Here is a 21,500-nt window from a genome sequence, read left to right on the forward strand (position 1 = left end):
TTGGTTTTCCAAGCGTTATGTTAGTTAGCTGTAGTACGATCGAATCGCTAAAGATGCACTTTCTATTCGTTAGAATTCACATTAATAACTTTAGATGTAATTTCATGTTATAGGATTACCTTTTAGAATTATAAACTAGCACTCTTAAGTTTAGTATGATTTTTAGAACTATAAACTTGTAGAATTCCAATAGATATGTATCACTTTAGATAGGCTTTAGATAATATAGATAAGACTTGAATAAGGTATATGATGACTTGCAATTAAGGTTTAGGTTAGCTATATGATGACTTGCAATTTAGGTTTAGCTAGATTAGGTATAAACATATCGTCTGTCATGTTTCTGTCAGACAAGTATAATCAATATATATAGAATGCCAGTGTCGCTGGTGTTTCATGGATATTTTGGTGGCAAACATGTTGCTGGTTCGTGTCTTGGATACGGGAACTACATTGTTAAATTGCCCAATAGAAAATTTTCCTGCCGACGAAATACCCCAAAACGACCAAATAGGGTGATTTATCCTACGTGATTTACGGAAAAGTAGAAGGATTTTTTATTGGGTTGCCTTTTTAGTTTGACAATCAGATTCCCGTTTCGAATCGCTCACTCATACATATGCGCATACAGTGTAAATACGTAATTTTCAAATGTGTGATGTTTACCACGAGCACCGCAGCGACACTGGCATTCTATATATATTGATTCAACTGTCAGACAGCTCTCTTCACTATATCCACTCACCGACGGCAGGGCTGGAAACGTAAGTGTGATGGTTCCTTCGTGCTGCTAACTGCCGGCAATTAGCTTGCTAGGTTAATAGGGTAAGGCGCGCTGGCATGAACTTGCCGTACAATCCGTACGCATTGTGTCTGGGCCTTTACGCACGCGAAAAGGTGGTTAGCCGCAAGGAAAGCCGTCACCAAGGCTGTCACATAAAAATATTTCATACCTTAAACATCGAACATACTTTGGCTTCTACCAACATAAAAACCTAATGTCAATCAGTTGTTTGTTGCTCTTTCTTGCGTTCGAGTTGTTTCTTTGTGGCGTGTGCATTTTTCTCCTTGTCGTTCAAAACGTAAATATTTTCCTTTTTCCATGTTGAGTGAATTTGTCATGGCTACAGGCTAAAGCAAAGCAGTTTGGCTACCTAAATTTTCTTCGTTGTGTCACATGCGAATGCCCATTAAGAGGAAGTGTAAGTGAAGTGAAAACAGGCAACCAGTGAAAAGTTCATTGGCTGTGCAAAAATTTGTAAAATTAGTGACGAAAGTGGCTGCTACTGGTTATAATCATGACTATTAAACCAGTAGTGAACCAGAAAAGTTCGAAGGACGATAGTCAGGAGGGCACTTCACAGAATTTGGTCAACAATGGAACGGTGGGTCGAAACGCCCATAGGAATGTTCTGAATCAGCTGTCTACGTCAGAGGGTCAAGTAAGATAATGGCCATGTGCAGCATTCGATTTCTTGGGCGAACGTGGATATTTAGTGATTATTTTATTGGTGTTTTCCAGCAACTTCCAAGAGAAAAAAGGGTCCACACACCACACAATTTTGATAATGAATCTGTCCGACATAGAAGGAGCCCACACAAAAAGTGAGTACAAAATTTACCAGTTTGGATTTTCTACAAGTGTATGTTCCTATGTCCTCCGATAAGAAGAAGAAACTTTATCTAAGAATCGTCTAGTGAAAGCTAAAGGTACATTACAAGTAGGAACGGGTTCAAGTTGAAAAAAAAATCGCCATCTTATCCATCCTCTCACATATTGCTTTGAAAAGCGCAACTACGGCTTACTGTAGTTGGTTGACTCTTAGCATTGATTTTTTCTGATATTTTTGTATGTGATGAGAATTTTATTCTTCGTTTTGCACTTGTGTTGTAAAGCTAGCTAGGTTCCCGTGTGTGCCATGTGATGACTGTCGTAGTTGGAAGGAGAATAATATAGAATAGGAAATAGAGTTTATCCTGATTAATTTTTATTGAAGAAGTCTAGAATGCACTTCTTCAATAAAAATTAATCAGTATAAACTCTATTTCCTATTCTATATTATATAGACATAGGATATCATTGTTAGCATTTCTTTTTTTATATTGGTAAGAGCTCTGAGTTCAATAACAACATCTGTTCATCTGTTAATCATCCGAACCTGACTGACGTTGAGCCTCAGTAAGGTATTGTTATTATGAAGCAGTTTGACAAGAGTGATCTCACCACGATTTGAAGAGCTACAGATTTTGTTTACATGTAGCTTATTTACGTTTTTTGATATGTTGGAAAGCTTGGTTATTTTTTATATCTCAGTAGTAAATTGCATGAATTAATATCAGATTTCAATGAATTATATGAAAATATATTTTCGAAAAATTCACGGTACTTTTCACCTAGTTTTGACATAGCACCTATCTCAAAATTTATAATTGCAACCAGGGCTGTCCTGCACTTAGTACACCAATTTTGCTTATTAAACTGTAACACCTCAGCCAAGTAACATTTGAAAATGTTATGTATGGAGCAATTAAAGAGGTAATTATTATCTATAAGATTGCTGAACTAAGTATTGCTCAATCTTAAGTATTTACGACACACTCCCAATTCACACCGGGCGGTGCGTAAAGATTTGTCTTGGTACAAATAAGCAAAATCAGTGCACTAAGCGCAAGACAGCCCTGAATGCATCAAATCGTTTGATTTGATAGGCCAATCATTCAGTGTTATTTTCTAAATATTTAATACAATACATTTTATTACTAGCGTTCAAATTTATCACTGTTCAACGCAGAAGTTTTTTGTATAAAATCATTATTTTTCTATTTGCAAAACAAACTGTATGATAAGGTGGGGCAAGATGGGTCATTTAAGGATCAAATAATATCTTTATCTACGACATTATTTTTAGTCTACCAATGATATATTGTGACACATTTTATTTCTATTGAACCACTCAATACTAAAATTATATGTGTAACATGGTTTTGTCTAGCCAAATTCTAAATTCTTGGTGTGATTTACATGGCCGTTCAAAATAAGCAGTGTAGAATTATTATCTGTAAGCGTTGTATGGTGACAGGAAATATGTCAACCAGCCCACAAACAAATCCCTCTGTATTCATCAGCTGGTGTGTACTCTAATAGGTGTTTTTATCTGATTTTTGGTTCATCTTTCATTCAGAGACACGGCAAATTAACATGGGAGTTATACTCCTACAGCAGACGTATCACAAAAGCCAGCTATTTGTATATTGTTTTTCATAATTTATTTAATTTTATTCATTCTCGTCTGTTGTCAGAAGCAACACATGTGTGTACCACATATAAAAGTGCGCAAAACAGCTGACAAAATGACCCACATCGTCCTAATAGAGGCGAATCAGCAAAATTGAATATTTTTTGCACTATTTGTCCTAATTATATCAAAAATTGTGCATAATACGATGAATAAAGGCCTCGAGGTAGCATGAGACCTGAGCCAGTCGTCGTATATTCGAAGGCTGTTAGAGTCAATAGGGTCGTTGCAACTGGCCCTGCAATAGTCCTGTACTCTAACAGCTGGCTGCGAAGGCCGTCGTATTAAAATAGAAGATCAAGTTTCGCTAACGAAATGTAGCACCTAGGCTTTGCTTTGCTTTGTTGCGATGAATAAAGAACAAAAGTATGGGAAAATTATTAGGATTTTGTTATACACTCGTCGCTTATGATTGACTATTTCACGTCTGGCTTATTTTATGTATTGCTTAACTACCCATACTCGCATATGGATCCCATATCGATTTTCACCGTTCTTGAGTTAAATGAATAATTAGTCTTTATTTTAGTGTACTTTTTATAAACATATTGAAATTGACCTGTTTATTTCTGCAAAGTACAAAAAAAACCAAAGTCATGTAGTCCCATATTGAAAGTTTTGCCAATTTGAACGGCACTGGTAGCATTTGACTCGTATGTTTATCTAGTTTTTATATACTAAAATATTTGACTATAAAACGATAAGAGTTCCCGGTAATTGGCAATCATGGAAGGCTGTCCGGTATAAGGTGCGGAACCGCTTGTATAGAAAATATTTCAGCCATATGATTTAGTGAATCTAATGAGCTAGTAGAACTAAACGGTAACATTGACATTTTTTTCATCTCTTATTTAGTGAATCTTTTTGGTCATTTCGAAACGACATGGCCAGTTTTGAGCAGGGCTCCCGAATGGCCCTGAGGTACAACGCTGGTCAAATAAGATAGTCTTCGTATGTTAGAATCTCAGCAGGTAGTGGCTGTTAGAGTCAATAAGATCGTAGCACTAACCCCGCTATTATCAATTATGCGAAGTCTGTCGAATAAAAACAGAAGGTTAAGTTTCGAAAACGGAATGTGACACCTACGCTTTGCCCTACTTATGAGTAGTTAAGTTTCGATTAATCATTTCGGAACTGGTTTCTGTGGTATAACGAATGGTCTAATTATTAAGCTTTATCTTGTATTCTAAACTACCTCTTCTGATCCCTAGAAACCAGTTCCTATATGATAATTCAAAACATTTCGAAACGTCAAAAGATAGTCTGTTGAACCTATTCCAACAACTTTGATATCCATATTGCTAGATTTTATATTAAAGCTTGAAAGCTCATCCTTGACCCCACAGAAATCTACTCCGGAGTGGCAAAACCGCTTCATCTCTTTATACGAATAAAGTCCACTCTATAAACTTCAAGAGTGTTAATACCCACATGACTGATGTTTTACAATACAGTGATGGCAAAACAACTAGTTTTCTAGGGGCCACGTAGTGGTTAGCATTCACGCCTCTCACACCAAGTACCCGGGTTGAAATCCCAACCCCGCAGAAGTCATGAATGACCCAAGCTGGTTAAAGTGACTATAATCTAACAAAAAAAAACGAAAGATTAAAATAACATATTAGGCTTACCTGCTACTAAGTCCTTGTGATTCAGCCGTCTACCCAAAATCTCAGTTTTGAGATCAGGCATCTGGGAACCACGCGGCATCGCACCTCCTAGCTTAGCTACTCAATAGAGTATTACCGGGTATGGCCACGTGAAGGCGCTAGGTAGGAGCGTGTTGGTCGCTTTCTCGGAGCTATGTTGGTCGCTTTCTCGTTTGCCATGCCCATTTCATACCCTGACATTTCATTTAGAGTATTTTTTGACCAAAAATGGACGTAAAATTTTTCAAAAAACGTTCGTAAACCGATTCTACTGCAGAAATATAGATAACTTACTTTAGTTTAGTGCCGAATTTAGGAGCCGTCTCCACGTTTGTCGCTCTTGGGCTGCCGCTCTTCAATCGTCCCTAGGGGCCATCCACATACCACGTGGACAGCTTAGAGGGGGGTGGGGGGTATGAAAATGTCCACGCTTGTGCACGGAAGGGGGGGAGGGGGTACGGAAAATGTCCACGTGAACAAGTTTTTTTTTCATGCAATAGAAATTAGAAACAATTCAACAGAACTGCAATAGAAATTTTTTCACACCTCTTGCCTTCTTTGGGAAATGATAAATGTAACGGAGGAATCCACGGATATTCACCAGTCACGTGACTCATTTATCACATAGGTCGCACTTGCGCCAAATGATTGCATTTTGCCTCAAAATCAAATGCAGCTCGCTGCAAAAAGGGCTTCCATGGACAACCTATTTCCAAAAGGCTTCGCCTTAACAAAATTTTACGAATCACATTGCGTCGAAAAGGTCTTGTGTTGCGTTAAAGTAGACGGCCAAGCTGAGATGTTCTAGATAAAGATACTCTAGACAAAGATACTCTGGACAGAGAAGAATCGTCAAGTGAAAGTAAAGCTATCAGCTTTCTTGCAGTCGATAATAATTTACAGTAGACAAGATCATAAGAATTAAGGTCCTAACACCTTGCATACGGATTTTAATACGCTGCGGAAAGTTGACGGAAAATCCATGGAAAAACTCAAATTTCCGCAACGCCTAAAAAGCCGTATGCATTGTGTCGCGGCCTTTAGACTGGCGCTTCCTTTCACGTCAGCTTTTCGATAAATACTGCATAAATCAAGTTGAAAACAAAATTTAGAACAATGCATTTCTGTTTCATTAAATTTGACATAAAAAAAAAGGTCCACGTGGACAAACAGAGGAGGGGGTGGGGGTTGAGGGAATGTCCACGCTTGTCCACGGAGGGGGACGGGGGGGTTGAAAATTGGTATTTTTCTGTCCACGTGGTATCTGGATGGCCCCCTAACACTCTAGCATTTTCGTCAATAGCGCTCATCCAACGGGTACGAGGTCTACCTCGAAGTCGTCGGGTTCTCTGTTATATTGGGTTCTCTGCTGTTCTGAATGTTGTTTTCGCTTGTCTCTTTTCTGACATCCTTGTTACGAAGCCAGTTTGTCGGGTTTTAGTCGCCTCAAAATATCCGCATCTTTGTATACTTGGTATATTTTTTGATTTATGCACCTGACCACACTCCTTCTTGTAATATGCCACCAAGAATTGATCGCAGGATCTTACGCTCAAAAATGTTAATTACTCCTCAGAGAATTAGCATGTTGTAGAGTTCGAGTTTCGTGCGGAGTTACAGACAGCGCTGCCCATAAATGAAAAATTGGCTAATATGCCACGAACATGAAGATGAGAGAAATGCAATTTTATTACTTTTGTCTGTTAATGAGGTTTTACGCGGTAATGGCAAACTGTTTAATGTGCATGTTACACGCCATACATACCGGAACCATATCGTTCAACTGAAACAACGATACCGGTGACCAAATTCCCTTTGGGGAATATTTTTAACGCAGTAGCCATTTTTTCATTTATTGACACAAGAAGAGTTAACAATCCAGGAAAAAATTTGGTTACCGTGCATACGTTGTCAATCATCTTTTGCTGGCGAGTCTTCAAAATGGGTTTAAAACAGTATTTAAAACAGTACGCAAGCACAAATGAGGACGAAGTGGACGATGAAACATCTAATACGTGCACCCCGAAGAAGTTACTAATGAATCGTGAGGTTCAAGCGTTTGCAACTAGAGGGTAGAAGCAGCTTCATCATGCCGGGAGCTGCGAATCCTGCCGTGTAGTAGAGATGGGCGGGTATGAAAATTTGAATACCCGAACCCGACCCGTACCCGATTTAGAAAATAGTTAAAAACCCGTACCCGACCCGAACCCGTAAGTTTATTATTGTTGATACCCGAACCCGACCGCAACCCGTCGGGTACGGGACGGGCCCGGGTACCCGACCATCTTTAGTGTTAAATGTGGTCAATAGAGATACCCGACCCGACCCGTGCCCGGCTTCAAAAACAAAAATTAAGAACCCGTACCCGACCCGAACCCGCAAATTATTTTTGCGGCGGGTACGGGTACGGGTGCGGGTTTCGGGCAAATTTTCCGCTACCCGACCATCTCTACCGTGTAGGCAGTCGTGGCAAAGAAAAAAATAACAAGATTCGATCCAAAAACTCAGCTCGGTTGGCGCGCGTACGATTTGAAAGCATCACGGATATTAGCCGGATAGTTCTCATTTATTTTGGATATTAGCCAAATTTGTTTCACATCGTGTGCCTCCGGGAAGCCGTGGGATGTTGTTTGGGGTGTATACTATCATGGATATTATGATATCAATTTTGGAAAAAATGGCATATATTAGCCAATTTCTCATTTCGGGACTTCACCTGGTTGCGTAATCCTTAGAAGGTCATGTTGGAAGCCGCTCTCCGCCTTTTTACTTCACGGATTACATGATTGTCACATATCATTAACGTACCAAGCTAAACAAATTCGTCAACCACTTCAAAAGTATTTCCATCTATGACCATCGCAGTTCCACCACCCATTTGAGATTTCGTGATAATGGTACTGCTTCTCTGCACGCCTACCCATCCGAAAAGCATTTTCGAGCGCACTGTTGAACAGCAAATTCGATAGCCCGTCACCATGCTTCAAACCATCTAACGTCACAAACGAATCCGATGTCTCATCCGCTATTCTGTCGCTTGATTTAGAATAGTCAGGGTTAGCACGTATCAGCTGAGTCAGTTTTGTTGGAAAACCATTTTCATAATCCGCTACAGTTCATTTCATTTAACTGATTCGTACGCCGCCTTGAAATCTATAAACATATGGTTAGTCTGCAAGTTATTTTTCCGAAATTTATCGCAAGGTGAACGATTTGTCGCTAGTAGGTGAACATTTGGTCCGTCCGTACGTGAAAGAAAATTGCAATCTGAACAGATTCCATGGGTTTCACAACAAAATTGTTAAAACAGATTAACCGAATATTTTTTTAGAGTTTTTAACTTGAATTCAATAGGTATGGTGTAAAATAAAGCTAATATGATTTAGTTTTGTACTTAACATTTACTATTTGAATATTAGGGAGAGGAATCCACAAGAATCAAATTTATTTGCGTCAAAATTCACTTGCATTCATGTGCACCTTTTTAACGTTTTTAAAACATCCCAACTGTGCGTTAGAAGTAACAAAAATTTTTTTTTGCTGCTCAATTTTTTTTGCTAAACTTGAAATTAACAATTCGGCGGCGAATTTCCGAAAAAAAAAAATTGCACGGAAAACTAATAGAAATTCCGCGGACAGCGCGATCTTAACGGGTGACAACAAAAATTTTGGATTTTTTTCGAGGCCAATATACTCAACAACCAACGAGCTCAGAGAAAAATGAGAGTATGTGTATGTTAGATCTATCTCTCCTTTTTTTATCAATATTTTGTGTTTTGTTTGTGCTTGCCCAGTTTTGCTTGAAATGGTGTCAAAACAAGAAGCATTTCGGAAGCACGTTGTACACTTCTACGATCTGCCACAGAAATCTGGGCAAAAAGAGTACGGTGCAAAATTTTAAAAGCGAATATATTGCGGCTTCGACTGTTTACTATATCCTAAGATGCTCACCAATTATTCGCAAGCAAGGTAGTGAAAGACCAGCCAAAATTATAGTCGCAGAAGGACATCGTTCTCTTTCTCGTGTCTTCAACAACAAACCCTCTGGTTTGGCTATCAATTAAGATGCACCAGACGAATGTTTGAAGAAAATTTTGATCCCGTTTCTACAAAAACATCATGCAGATGGACAATACGTGTTTTGGCCGGATAAAGCATCATCGTATTACGTCAAAAAACACAATCGTTCCAGAATACCCATTCGATCCCATTTGTACCCAAAAACCACGACCCGACAAATCTGTCTCAGTGCGCCCAATTGAAGATTTCTTCGGGATTTTGAGTTCCTTGGTGTACAAAAATAACTGGAGAGTCACGAATTGCAAACAGAAATGCATTCAATGCAATGCGAATGCATCTGCAAAGTTGACATGGCGGCCGTACAACGCTCCTGTTCCGACATCAAGCGGAAGCTTCGTCGAACAGCCGAATACAGACCGTTTTCAAACGGACACTAATTTTTTTCTCAACAATGGACAATGTATCTTTAATTTCAATAAATCAGATCTTCTTAATGTATTTTCTTTTTTTTTTGACAGCTTGAGAAAAAAAATCGAAAATTTTGTTGTTACCCGTTATTCAAGACATTTCGCGTTAGCTATAGGTACACACATTTTGCAAATACGCTTGCAAATTTCGCTTATAACAATTTGGTGGAACTATTTCATGTTTTAGTGGCATAAAAATGTTCTTCTTTGCTCGTATTATTCGAAATTTTAATAAAACGCTCAGGAATAATGTTTCTAGTATTTTTAAACTATTCACAATATCTGTAAACGTTTTTCCGAATCTTTCGTACCATGAACGTACCATATTCTGCGGAGTTAAAACCATGTTATGTATCTTTCACTATTCTAAGTATTCTAGATTTAAATTAACAACGTGGATAGCAGCAACGTGTAGTGCTGCGGTCTATATTACCTGGTAAAAAATACGGGAATTATAAGTCGACCAACAATTGAGTACTTTTTTCGTTTTGTAAACTTATTGTTCCTAATAATTCTGCGCATTTTCTTGCCCATGTTCCTAATTCTGTGCATTTTTGCTCCTAATTCTGCGCACCCAAAAAGTGAAAATAAATACCCCTGCCATGCCTTTTATGTCTTTATACGCTGAAAGCACATCACAAAATCCGGCATTAGCCATTACCATAATTAAATCCATGATCCGGCCTTCTTGTCCTGTCCGGATGACAAAAGAATATTGTTATCATTTTGATTGCCTCATTTTAAATATTTTATTCTCGATAACGTGAAGGGCGAATTGATACGGGTTTTTTGTATACTGAACATTACACTGTAGACTAATATTAAAAATTGTGTTTTCATATAGAAACCACTGCCCCACTCTGACATCCCCATGAGGTTGGACATTAAAAGAATAGAAGACATGGTTTCATGAATTGGCGCTCGTAGGTTCGGACCCCGAGACACAGCACAGGATGCCAATCAATGCAAGTTAAAGATTCTACTAGAATTCATGCCTCTATACCTCAGCCATTTTGTCGGAAGATTTGACCACTGCGACCATTATTTTGATCTATTGTGGTATTCCCTCAGCCATTTGGGTGAGGTTGCGTATTCTTTCGCGATTTCTTCGTTGGATACATTTCTGCGCAGAATCTGGAACATGAATAAAAAATCTGTGCCTAAATCTGCGCTTTATTGCATCGTATTTTTCTAAGGAAAGCAATGCATGCAATCACTCTTTTTGTCTAAAATATGACTAAAACTAATTATTCTTTCTAATTATGCTGGGTAATTTGATTTTTTTTATCATGTCATTTATTTGTACAGGCTCGTATACGGTAGCTTTAAGGAACCAACTTTTTTTATGTCTAGTTTTTATAACATGTTCAACACTGCTTATATACTATGTTAGAGGGTACGATCGTTACACCCGATTTACTGGGGTTAGTATGGCTTAATTACCTATATTCCAAAGCTGGAGGACAAGGAGGGATAGGTTTCAAGGTTTCAAAGCTCGATATTGTTTTCTACTATTAGCGATGGACAGGGTCCAGTAGATAAAGGCTGTTCAGCGTTCCAGTTACTACGTTTGTGGGTGCGGGTCAGAATTAATGTGTTCATTGGGGTGGCATTGTTACGTGGCTGGGTAATTTGATCATTGCAAAGAATTTCGATCATAAATTTGTTAATTTTCTAGAAGGACAATCTTAGCTTTGGTGCTAACGACGATGCTTTCTGCCATATAGAGTACTTTCAGTTTCACGTTAAATTATTTCGCCCTCAAATATTATGGCCCGTTTGTGAATAATGGCGTAATATTCATCAGACATTTATAAAAAAATATAGCAACGATCATAGTTATGCACAATGTTCAAAAATACTTATATAAAGAAAAATGCGCAGAATTAGGAGCTGCGCAGAATTAGGAGCGGTCACGGTTTTGGATTCTGAAACAAGGCTCTATTCAATTCTGATGTGATTTTTAAGCCGTTCGTTTTTCATTTTTTTTAAATAATTTACACCGGGGCAAGTGGGACCTAAAAAATGCATAGTTTGGGTTTATTCTACTGTGTTTTCTATACCTATGATTATTTCAAAATTCTTTTAGCACAGAAACTCGTCAGTGGTATCACTTCGAAGCATTAATTACGAAAAAGGCCTATCAATTTACATGAAATGAATCTGGAGGAGAATTTTCAAAACTATGGCGATAGGTCCCACTTGCCCCATTTACCGGGGCAAGTGGGACCTATATTCAAATAATCAAATCAAAAGCATAAAATAATAGTAAATTGTGTAAGTTAATATACAGCAATGTTAAAGCATTGCAACAAGCAATCAAAAACAATATTTGTACGAAGGGTTCATTCAACAATAGCGTAACAAAATCAGATCACAACGGGCAACTTTATAATTTATATAAAACACAGATCGTGAGCAATTACGCTGTAAAGCATTATTGTAATGAAATGTAGTTGAATATGTCGTTGTATCCAATTCTTGTCAGACGTAATTTAGGATTAATCATTGTTTAATAGCTCGAAAATACGATTATGATCTGTTTGTTCTACCATGCCCAATTCGGTAGAGCTACTCATAAGAAATAGTTACGTTTTAATAACCACAACACTTTATTGTTTCAATTCCAGTTGCAGATTTGCTTAATTATATCAAATTTGACTTTCCAAATTCAATTAACATCGTTTAGGTGTAACCAAAATGTGACCAAACTGTTTGTTCCCTCACAAGCTGTGCATGTGGGCTTCTTTTTTGGGGCCCCTTGGTTTAGTCTTTTTCGGTTTTATTTTAAAGCTTTACTGGTATAAATATTATGTAATTGAACTGAAAATGTTCGATAGTTCATCTAAAAAATGTATTAAGACAGGAAGTTTTGTGCTGAAACACTTTATTTTTAATAGGTCCCACTTGCCCCGGGTGCTTTGAAGTGCCGACCTTATTTCGACCCATTTTTATAATGCCTTTTGTCAAATTAAACAACTAGTTTTCGGGTGTAATTTGTTAATACACTCATTATGTTTACCTACTGTCAGAAAAACATGTACTCTTACGTAAAGCCTGTGGCCAAAATATCATTTATAAAAAGGTACGTCAAACTTACAACGCAAATTGAAAATAACGCTCAAATTGAAAGTCCAATTTTGATGTTTGGAATGCCTGTTATAAATAATCTATAATTTTAATACATGCGTTTGAGTTGTATCTTCCATTTCTAGAAAGGTTCGGTTGGAGAAAATGAGATTGAGGAGAGTTATGAGCTCCGTTCCCACTTGCCCCGTATTCCCACTTGCCCCGGGGTACCTTATACAAAACTTGTAAATATTGTATATGAAATTTTAATATTTTAAACAGAAAATTCTGGTCTGATATTTGAATAGGTTCTAGTAGACAAATATAAATAAACCGCGAGAGAGTTTCGCAGTCCATGCGAAAGAGCCAGTTTTGGACCATTTGTTGAGATTAATATATCATCAAAAATGAGTGACTTACGGTCATCTTCATCTGTGAAAAAATACGAACCAATGACTTGGCCGACCCATTTACCACACAAGTAGATGTATTTTTTCTGAAAGAATGTACAGTTCTTCTATTGCATGCGGCTGCTCATCACACCGAATTTTATCATTTTGTTAGTTGACGAATCAATTCAACCAAAACTGCGCTTCGTCGCTGAAGGCAATTTTCTAGGATAAAATAGATTCTTACTGGAAATTAATATTTATTCACCAAAAATGTTATGTGTTTGAAAAACGACGTGTTTAAGTAATACCGCTACAGTAAGAATTAGTCTAGAAGTTCAAAACTTTGAAAAAATCCATGTGGGAAAAAATTAGTAATAGCAATTTTTCTTCGAAACAGAGATAGTTTATGATATGACTCATATCTCAAAAACGATATACATATAAACATTTTATTTTAAAACAATAAACAAAATTCGTTTTTCGTTTGCCCAGTCTTGGCCGCACTAAACGTGAGCACCACCATAAAAGAGAGAACCGAGAGCGGGATAAAAATGCTTCTCCAAACTATCAAGCAGTTTTGCCTTCTGTAAGTACCAAAAAGCAAACGACTCCCGCATGTCCTAGCCCCCTGGGAAGTGCTGGATGTCGTTCTCCCAAAAATGCAGTTGCTTCTGGTAGCAGCATTGGCGTAACATCGGGCAGCGGCAGTAACAATTCGAACAGCCTGTCCGCAACGGCCGATGAAGCCCTCTCCGGTTACAATAGCGGTGATGAACATATTGGTCAAAAAGACGCACAACTCAGTCCGGACGAATGGAAAAAACGCGACGAAGCATTTGCCAAAATAATGTCCGATCGCGGATTTATTCTTAAAGACATGGTTGAAGACGGCGCTTGCCTGTTTCGTGCCATTTCACTCCAAATTTATGGCGACCAAGATATGCATGAAGTCATCAGACAGCAAACGATGGATTATATTGTAAGTAAGATTTTAATGTATCCACTATCGATATAACAGAATTTGTATCGTTTGTAATTTTAGTACCAAAATCGGGAATATTTTGCACAATTCGTGACAGAAGATATAGACAATTACGTCTCCCGAAAAAGAGCGAACCACGTCCATGGTAACCATATAGAGATTCAAGCAATGTCTGAAATGTACAACCGCTCGGTCGAATTGTATTGCTACCAACTAGGTATAGATTTTCCATATATACTTTTTATGCATTGTATGTCTGATTATTCAATTATTTATTGTAGAACCAATTAACATTTTCAATTCCGATCAAATTAACAACGGAAACGAACCATTGCGGTTGTCTTACCAGCGTTGCTCTCACTACAATGCTATTCTAGATCCTTACAAGGCATCGGTCGGAGTTGGCCTAGGTTTAGCAGGTTACCGACCAGACGAGCTAGATATTAAACAAGTAGCAGATGCTGTTCGGATGAGCGAAGAGTTGGAGATTGAGCAAACTATGTTTGAGGATAAATTGAAGACCACCGATTGGGAAGCCACCAACGAAGCTATAGAAGAACAGATAGCCAGAGAATCCTACCTGCAATGGTGCCGTGACAATATGCGCAATAATCCCGGAAAAAATAGTAAAAGCACCAGCACTATCACATCAAGTGACGTGAGTGGCGGTGGAGGTTGCAGTACAGCGACTAGTCCAGAAAAATCACCAAAACACAATGTAGAAGCTGCGACAAGTTTTCCCGACACGCTATTACGTGAATTTCGCAAGTCAACATCTCCATCACCATCGAATCTATCGTTTAACCAAGGAAGTTCATCTAGCTCGAAAAACAGTACACTTGACTTGGATTGCTCATTACCTGAAACGTCTTGTTCAGTTCCTTTTTACTTCAACAATTGTAATAGAAGAAAAAAACGAAACCTACACTCACCGTAAGTAGGCATGGTACTAAACATTTCAGCAGTTGCTCAAATTATTTTCATGTTTACAGAGTGGACAAATCCAGTGCAGATATGCTTTCAAAAAAATCAAAACTAAGCGTTAGTAAAATGGTTGAGGGCGAGGCAGACAGCGGCGCAAGTACATCAGGTACGAAAAAGAACGAGAACATGCCCCGCACCGAGCCGGTTTCCGAGTTTTATCAATCTTTACTGGAATCTTCGTATACGGAAGATGGTAGTGAGTGAATGTCAAGTGTTTGACAATTCCAATGCTTTTTGTCTGTTTTGTCATTATAATTTATTCTTTGCAGGTTTTGCGCAACTGAGCGAACGTGAAATGATACAAAAGGCCCTTGCAGAATCGGCAATGGATTTTGTAAAGCGAAGTGACCGGACAAAAGGGTCACAGGAAGACAAATATGGTACCACAGATGAAGAATATGATTCCCCGTCGCCTTAATTTAATGAAAGAGTAGCAATCTAGACAGACACAAGAATGAGTTTTTTCTATTTTCGGAAAATATTATCTTCTTGTAAAAGTAGAATACCTTGAGGCAACGCTATACGCTGGTTCATGTGTTGTTAATAGCTGAGCACAGTCTCAAATAATGTATGCTTTCTTCGGCACCTCGTAAGATACAGAGAAAGGGATACCATATTCTACTTCAGTGTAATGAGAAGCTCTTAGAGGTAACCTTTCATTTTTCATTTCTTTCACCTCGTGGTATCGAAAAGGTTTTTGTTTTGCAACATTAAGCTATGACAATTGATCTATTTCAATGATACGGCAGAATACCATTTTAGTGTATTGAATTTCTCTTCAAAATTTAAACAGAATTTTGCTGAAGTTTATTTACTAACCATAAGTGATTTATTATACATTATGAATATATATATATGCTATTATCTAGAATAAAGATATTCATAAGTGTAGACGCTTTAGTTAGAGCGTGAGCTATGTGTTTGAAATAAAAATACCACAGAAATAAATATAAAATGAGGTTACATGTTATTTTGCTGTTCAAATATCACCAATTTTATTTTTTTGATGGTTTATAGTCACTTTAACCAGCTTGGGTCATTCGTGACTTCTGCGGGGTTGGGATTTGAACCCGGGACCTCGGCGTGAGAGGCGTGAATGCTCACCACTACGCCGGGGCTGACCCCACCAAATTTAACTTAGCAGAGGTAGTTTAAGTTCGCTCTAACAATAAATTTCTCAAAAGAGCAAAAAGACATAGAAATAGACACTTAGCTCTGAATTGATATTTTGTCAGATTATAAAAGCAAACGTTATATAAAGAGTCCCATTATAAGTCACACGCGACACGATTTTGGTCTAAGTCCGCTGGTCCAGCAGAACAAAAGGGATGTAATCAAGTATCTCCACTGCCAACAATTACCCTTAGTTACTTACCTAGGTGACTTGCCGTCCTAAGACAAAGCCTGTTGAACAAAGTTTCTCCATGTAACTCGGTTGAGGGCTACCGCTCTTCAATTCCTCGGACACCGAGTATTCTCCGCCAGATCTCGCTCCACTTGGATAATATCCATGTCATCGGCAAAGCAGACGAATTGACTAGATTTGTTGAAGATCGTGCCCCGCGTGTTGATATCCGCTCGGTTCCATAACAGCTTGTAGCGCTATGTTGAACAGTAGGCATGAAAGACCATCACCTTGACGAAGCCCTCTGTGTGATTCGAATGAACTTGACAATCCACCCGAAATCCGAACACAGTACCATCCATCGTAGATTTAATCAGTTTGATGAGCTATCCTGGGGAAGCTGTTCGTCCATGATTTTCCATAGGTCTTTCCGGTCGATGGTATCATATGCGACTTTAAAGTCAACGAGCACATGATGTGCGGGAACTCTGTATTCACGGACCTTTTGGAGGATTTGCCGCAGTGAACATATTTGATCCATTGTAGACCGATCTTCGACGAAGCCGGCTTGATAAGGTCCCACTAATCTGTTCGCAATTGGTGATAGTCGGCGGAAAATGATTTGGGACAGCACTTTATAGGCGGCATTGAGAACGGTGATCGCTCGATACTTCTCACAGTCCAACTTGTAGCCCTTTTTATAGATCGGGCAGATAACCCGATCTTTCCGCTCCTCCGGTAACTATTCCGTGTTCCAAATTCTAACAATTAGCCGGTTCATACAAACGGTCAGGTTTTCTGGCCCCATTTTAATAAGCTCCGCTCCGATGTCCTGTTTCCCAGCTGGCTTGTTCTTTAGCTGCATGGTGGCCTCCTTAACTTCGTCTAGCGTTGGAACTGGTACCTCTTCCCCGTTTGTTGCGCCTTCGAACTCGCTCCGCCTGGGCACCATTCAGGCACATTCAGGTGTTCGTCGAAATGCTGCTTCCTGCCAACAGTTACCCGCCATGGGTTTCACCTGTCGCTTGGGCAGGCTGTCGTCGCTGACTGCGTCCAATGATAATAAAGACGTGCTTGATTATATTAGTAAGAAAACTGATACAACAAGCTATGCTATGCTCATGGCAACTACACCACGTGTAGTTCCCGAGCGCTTCGATTGCTTTTACTGTATGATACAGACGTGGTACCAATACGCTTGTACGATCTGCCTAACCTGTGCTTTATTATCATTGGACTGCGTCGCCATGAGCATATGGGTATGCCTCTTCTATTGGGTATCTCTGTTATACACTGTAATTTAACTAAAGTAATACAGGGAGCCGTGATATGCAGTTAGAATAAACAATGCGATGTGTACCGTTCAACAGTCAAACTTAACCTGATTTAGTTATCTTATTCAGAACGCTGATCCAGCAGCCGTTTTGTCAGCGTTGTACGGCCCTAGGGTATTGACCACAGTTCTCCCCTTTATGTTCACTGGCGTAGCTAGGAATTTCTCCTGGATTTTTTTTTCATCATGTATAAAAACATTTATCTACTAGTAACTAAACAAATAATGTTCCCATCATCAATATTTCATATTCCAGAGTCGTCGTGTCGATGTAAAGAGTAATACAAATGCTCCTTCGAAAAACTCTCAAACGCAAAACTTTTCAGTTTGCAGTTTTACGAGAAGGTGAACCAAACTAGTAAAGGCTACAACACACCGAAGCCTGACATGTGTATTGACGAGGGAGGGAATCTAATCATAAACGAGCGCGAGGTTGCCGACAGGGGAAACCAGTTCTTCGATGAACACCTTAATAGCGAATTTGCAGAAGAAGGCAGAACGGAAGTTAACCATGGAAGATGGTAATGTTCCAGCACCTGATCTCCAAGAAGTCAAACGAAAAATCAGGTTGCTGAAGACCAAGAAAGCCGTTGGTAAGAACTGCCTACCAGCAGATCTTTATAAGCATGCCCGAGAAATGCTGACAACGGTTGTAGTTGGGTTATTTCCAAGAGTTAGAAAAGAAGCTACCGGAGGAATGGATGGAACGAGTGGTTTGTCCTATCTACAAAAAGGGCTGGTAAACGTCGCCCACAAAGTACTCTCTCAGATTCTGTTACAGCGGCTGTCACCAATATCACTAATAGCGATGGACAGATTTTGTAGAAATATCGAGCATACTGCATACCCGCGCATCACATTTATTTATTTATTTACTAGCTGACCCGACAAACATCGTATTGCCACAAATTAAACTGTGTTGTATATAACATCGCGAATCTCGGATGACCTTTGTCACAATCTCGAGTTTTGCAAGTTTCTGTGGAGTTCATGGGTGGTTTAATATACAAATTTTCCATCCCCTCTTTCCGTAGCCTGATAAAATAAAACGGATAGCATTAAAATATTCGCCATGATTATATAACATTTCGCCGAATACCATTTTGCGGAACACTACTTCACGGTTAACCATAACGCGGAATATAGAGTTTCGCGGATTACCATTTCGCGAAAAACCTTACGCGGGATGTACCATTTCATGGAAATCTTTTCGTGGAAAGTACTATTTCGCTGGGGCGATCCTCTCTTTACTCGCTGTCGCTCGTTCGGACCCAACTGAAGGAAAGTAATAGAGCCCAGTAGACCTAGGAAAACAAATAATTCAGTGGCGATTTCTGCGGGGGGCGGCCCCTCCCAACAGTGGTCAGCGCTTCCGTCGGCGGGTCGCCGCTTGCCGGCAACACTCGCGGCCGTCTCGCCCTGAATGAGCCAGTGTTATTATAGATAGTTTTGTGGTCACTAACGTTTTATGGAAGAGTCTCGAATTTGTCGAGTTCGATTAGTTTTTGAGTTACGAAAAAATTTCTGCTTTATTTGGATAGGGACTCTTATCCCCCTACCACAGAGGTGAGAGGTTCTAACCATCATGAAATAAATTCAAGACTCCAAAATTCCGCATATGCCAAATTTGGTTGCATTTGTTTGATTAGTTCTCGAGTTATGAAGAAATTTGCATTTCATTTGTATGGGAGTTTGCCTCTTAAAAGGGGGAGGGGTCATAATTCACCATAGAAAAAAGATCTGCCCTCTAAGAGCCCCACATACCAAATTTGGTTCCATTTCCTTGATTAGTTCTTAAGTTATGAGGAAATTTGTATTTTATTTGTATGGGAGCCCTCCAGCTCACTCCCTCCTAAACAGGGGAGGGGTTTTAATTCATAAAAAAAATCTTGCCTCCTAAAACCCCCACATGCCAAATTTGGTTCCATTTGCTCGATTAGTTCTCGAGATAAGAGGAAATTTGTATTTCATTTGTATGGAAGCCCCCCTCTTAAAAGGGAAAAGGGGTCATAATTCCCTTTCTAAAGAAGGGAGAGTTCTCAATCCTCCATAGAAAAAAATTCTTGTCTCCAAAAACCTCCACATGTCAAATTTGGTTCCAATTGCTTGATTAGTGCGCTAGTTACGCAGAAATTTGTGTTTCATTTGTGTGGGAGCCCCCCTCTTACTGGGGAGGGGTCTCTAACTATCATAAGAACCTTCCCCGGCCTCAAAAAACCCTACAAGCAAATTTTCACGCTGATCGGTTCAGTAGTTTTCGATTCTATAACGAACATACCGACAGACAGACAGACAGACAGAAATCCATTTTATAGATATAGATTTTTAAGCAGCGTGCGATACAGTCTATCGATACCAGGTATGGCAGATAATGCTCGAACGCTCGAACACGGTTTTCCGAATAAACTGACGCAACTGGTAAGAGCTATATTGGATCGAGTGATGTGTTTTACGCGCATCTCGGGGACGGTTTATCCTGCATGTTGTTCAACATCGCTCTTGAGGGGATGATCATACGAGCGGGCAGCGAAACGAGAGGTATGATTTTTACTAATTCCTAGGCTTTGCAGATGACTTTCGAATTATAACCAGGAACTTTGCAACGGCGGCGGCAATTTACGCCAGACTGAAAGTGGAATCTAGAAAGATTGGGCTAAAAATAAATGCGTCGATGACCAAATACATGAAAGGAAGAGGCTAAAAAAACAAACGCGTGCCTCCCACGGATGGCAACCAACAACTAGAAGTACTAGATGAGTTCTTGTATTTGGGATCGCTGATGACCATGAGCAACAATAATAAGGAGATTCACGGACATTCAAGCGGGAAATCGGGCCTACTTTGCCCTTCGCAAAACGCTACGATCAAGATGCACACGCCTCCATACGAAGCTGACGATGTACAAACCCCTTATTAGACCAGTACTTCTTTATGGATTTGAAGCCGTGAGCGGTGAAGCCGTTTGATCGTGTTTATCACCATAATCTTCCTTGACCTTTTTGGCGACCTACGACACATTCGAGGTCCGCGTTGTTTGAGCCAATCATCACGTAGAAGTCGCCCAAGTGACACTGATTGTTCCCTTTTGGGATTTTCTCACGGTTCAGCTGGCTGTAAAATTCTTTCACCTACAGGTCGGCAGCATAGGGAAATCTGCTAAGCACCTGAGAAGTTACGGTACTACCCGACTCCCCAAATGGGGCGTGAGGATCCCGACCCACTACAACCCTTCTCGAGTTTCCAGCCTCAATCCTCCCTGGCACCACCTTATCGGTATTACTTCAGGAAGGGGCTATTGTGCTTAACGCACTTACTTATATAATTACTGAACTATGGTAGTTAGGCTGTTTATTCCCCGTTGACCGGCTCTCCAGCGGTTTTGTAACTCAAGTACAGTCTGGGTAGCTGACCGCTCACCAGACATATGAGCTGGAATACATCCTTTGGACTAAGTTATCCGGAGTAGTCTCCTGTCCACTCACTGCCATCATGTTGCTTCTCACACCCGCGAAACGAGGGCATATGAAGAAAGCATGTTCTGCAGTTTCCTCTACTTCCATGCATTCGGGACACGCGGGGGACTCCGCATGCCCGAGCTTGTGCAGATACAGGTCGGTAGCATCTGGGCGTATTGGATTGCAGTAAAGTTTCTAACCTGTGTTCTAAATCAGGCTATGATTATTATTTCGATTATCGGTTCCCGGTCATGTGCTCCTGGGTTCAGTAGGAACTCAACGTCTCTCTCTCTATCTCTCTCTCACACACACACACACACACACACACACACACATACACACACATACGCGCACACACACACGCACACACGCACACACACACACACACACACACACACACACACACACACACACACACACACACACACACACACACACACACACACACACACACACACACACACACACACACACACACACACACACACACACACACACACACACACAC

At 39.7% G+C, this 21,500-nt stretch overlaps 1 protein-coding gene across 1 annotated transcript; it reads left to right on the top strand.

Moving 5' to 3' along the window:
* Positions 1–1,048: 1,048 nt before the first annotated feature.
* On the top strand, positions 1,049–15,756 carry LOC128741265 (OTU domain-containing protein 5-A). The gene is made up of 7 exons (XM_053836947.1): positions 1,049–1,442; positions 1,523–1,605; positions 13,386–13,872; positions 13,936–14,092; positions 14,157–14,808; positions 14,868–15,055; positions 15,129–15,756. The coding sequence occupies exons 1-7, from the start codon at positions 1,299–1,301 to the stop codon at positions 15,275–15,277; spliced, it is 1,860 nt and encodes a 619-aa protein (XP_053692922.1). The 5' UTR covers positions 1,049–1,298; the 3' UTR covers positions 15,278–15,756.
* Positions 15,757–21,500: the final 5,744 nt, after the last annotated feature.

This window comes from Sabethes cyaneus, chromosome 3 (assembly GCF_943734655.1).
Source record: "Sabethes cyaneus chromosome 3, idSabCyanKW18_F2, whole genome shotgun sequence".
Taxonomy (NCBI): domain Eukaryota; kingdom Metazoa; phylum Arthropoda; class Insecta; order Diptera; family Culicidae; genus Sabethes; species Sabethes cyaneus.

What these genes read in the sequence shown, in the direction of transcription:
- LOC128741265 (XM_053836947.1), top strand. Translation starts at nt 1,299, where the DNA reads ATGACTATTAAACCAGTAGTGAACCAGAAAAGTTCGAAGGACGATAGT. An exon ending in AGCAAACGATGGATTATATT is followed by an intron (nt 13,873 to 13,935) that starts GTAAGTAAGATT and finishes TTGTAATTTTAG; the next exon opens with TACCAAAATCGGGAATATTT. An exon ending in AAACGAAACCTACACTCACC is followed by an intron (nt 14,809 to 14,867) that starts GTAAGTAGGCAT and finishes TCATGTTTACAG; the next exon opens with AGTGGACAAATCCAGTGCAG.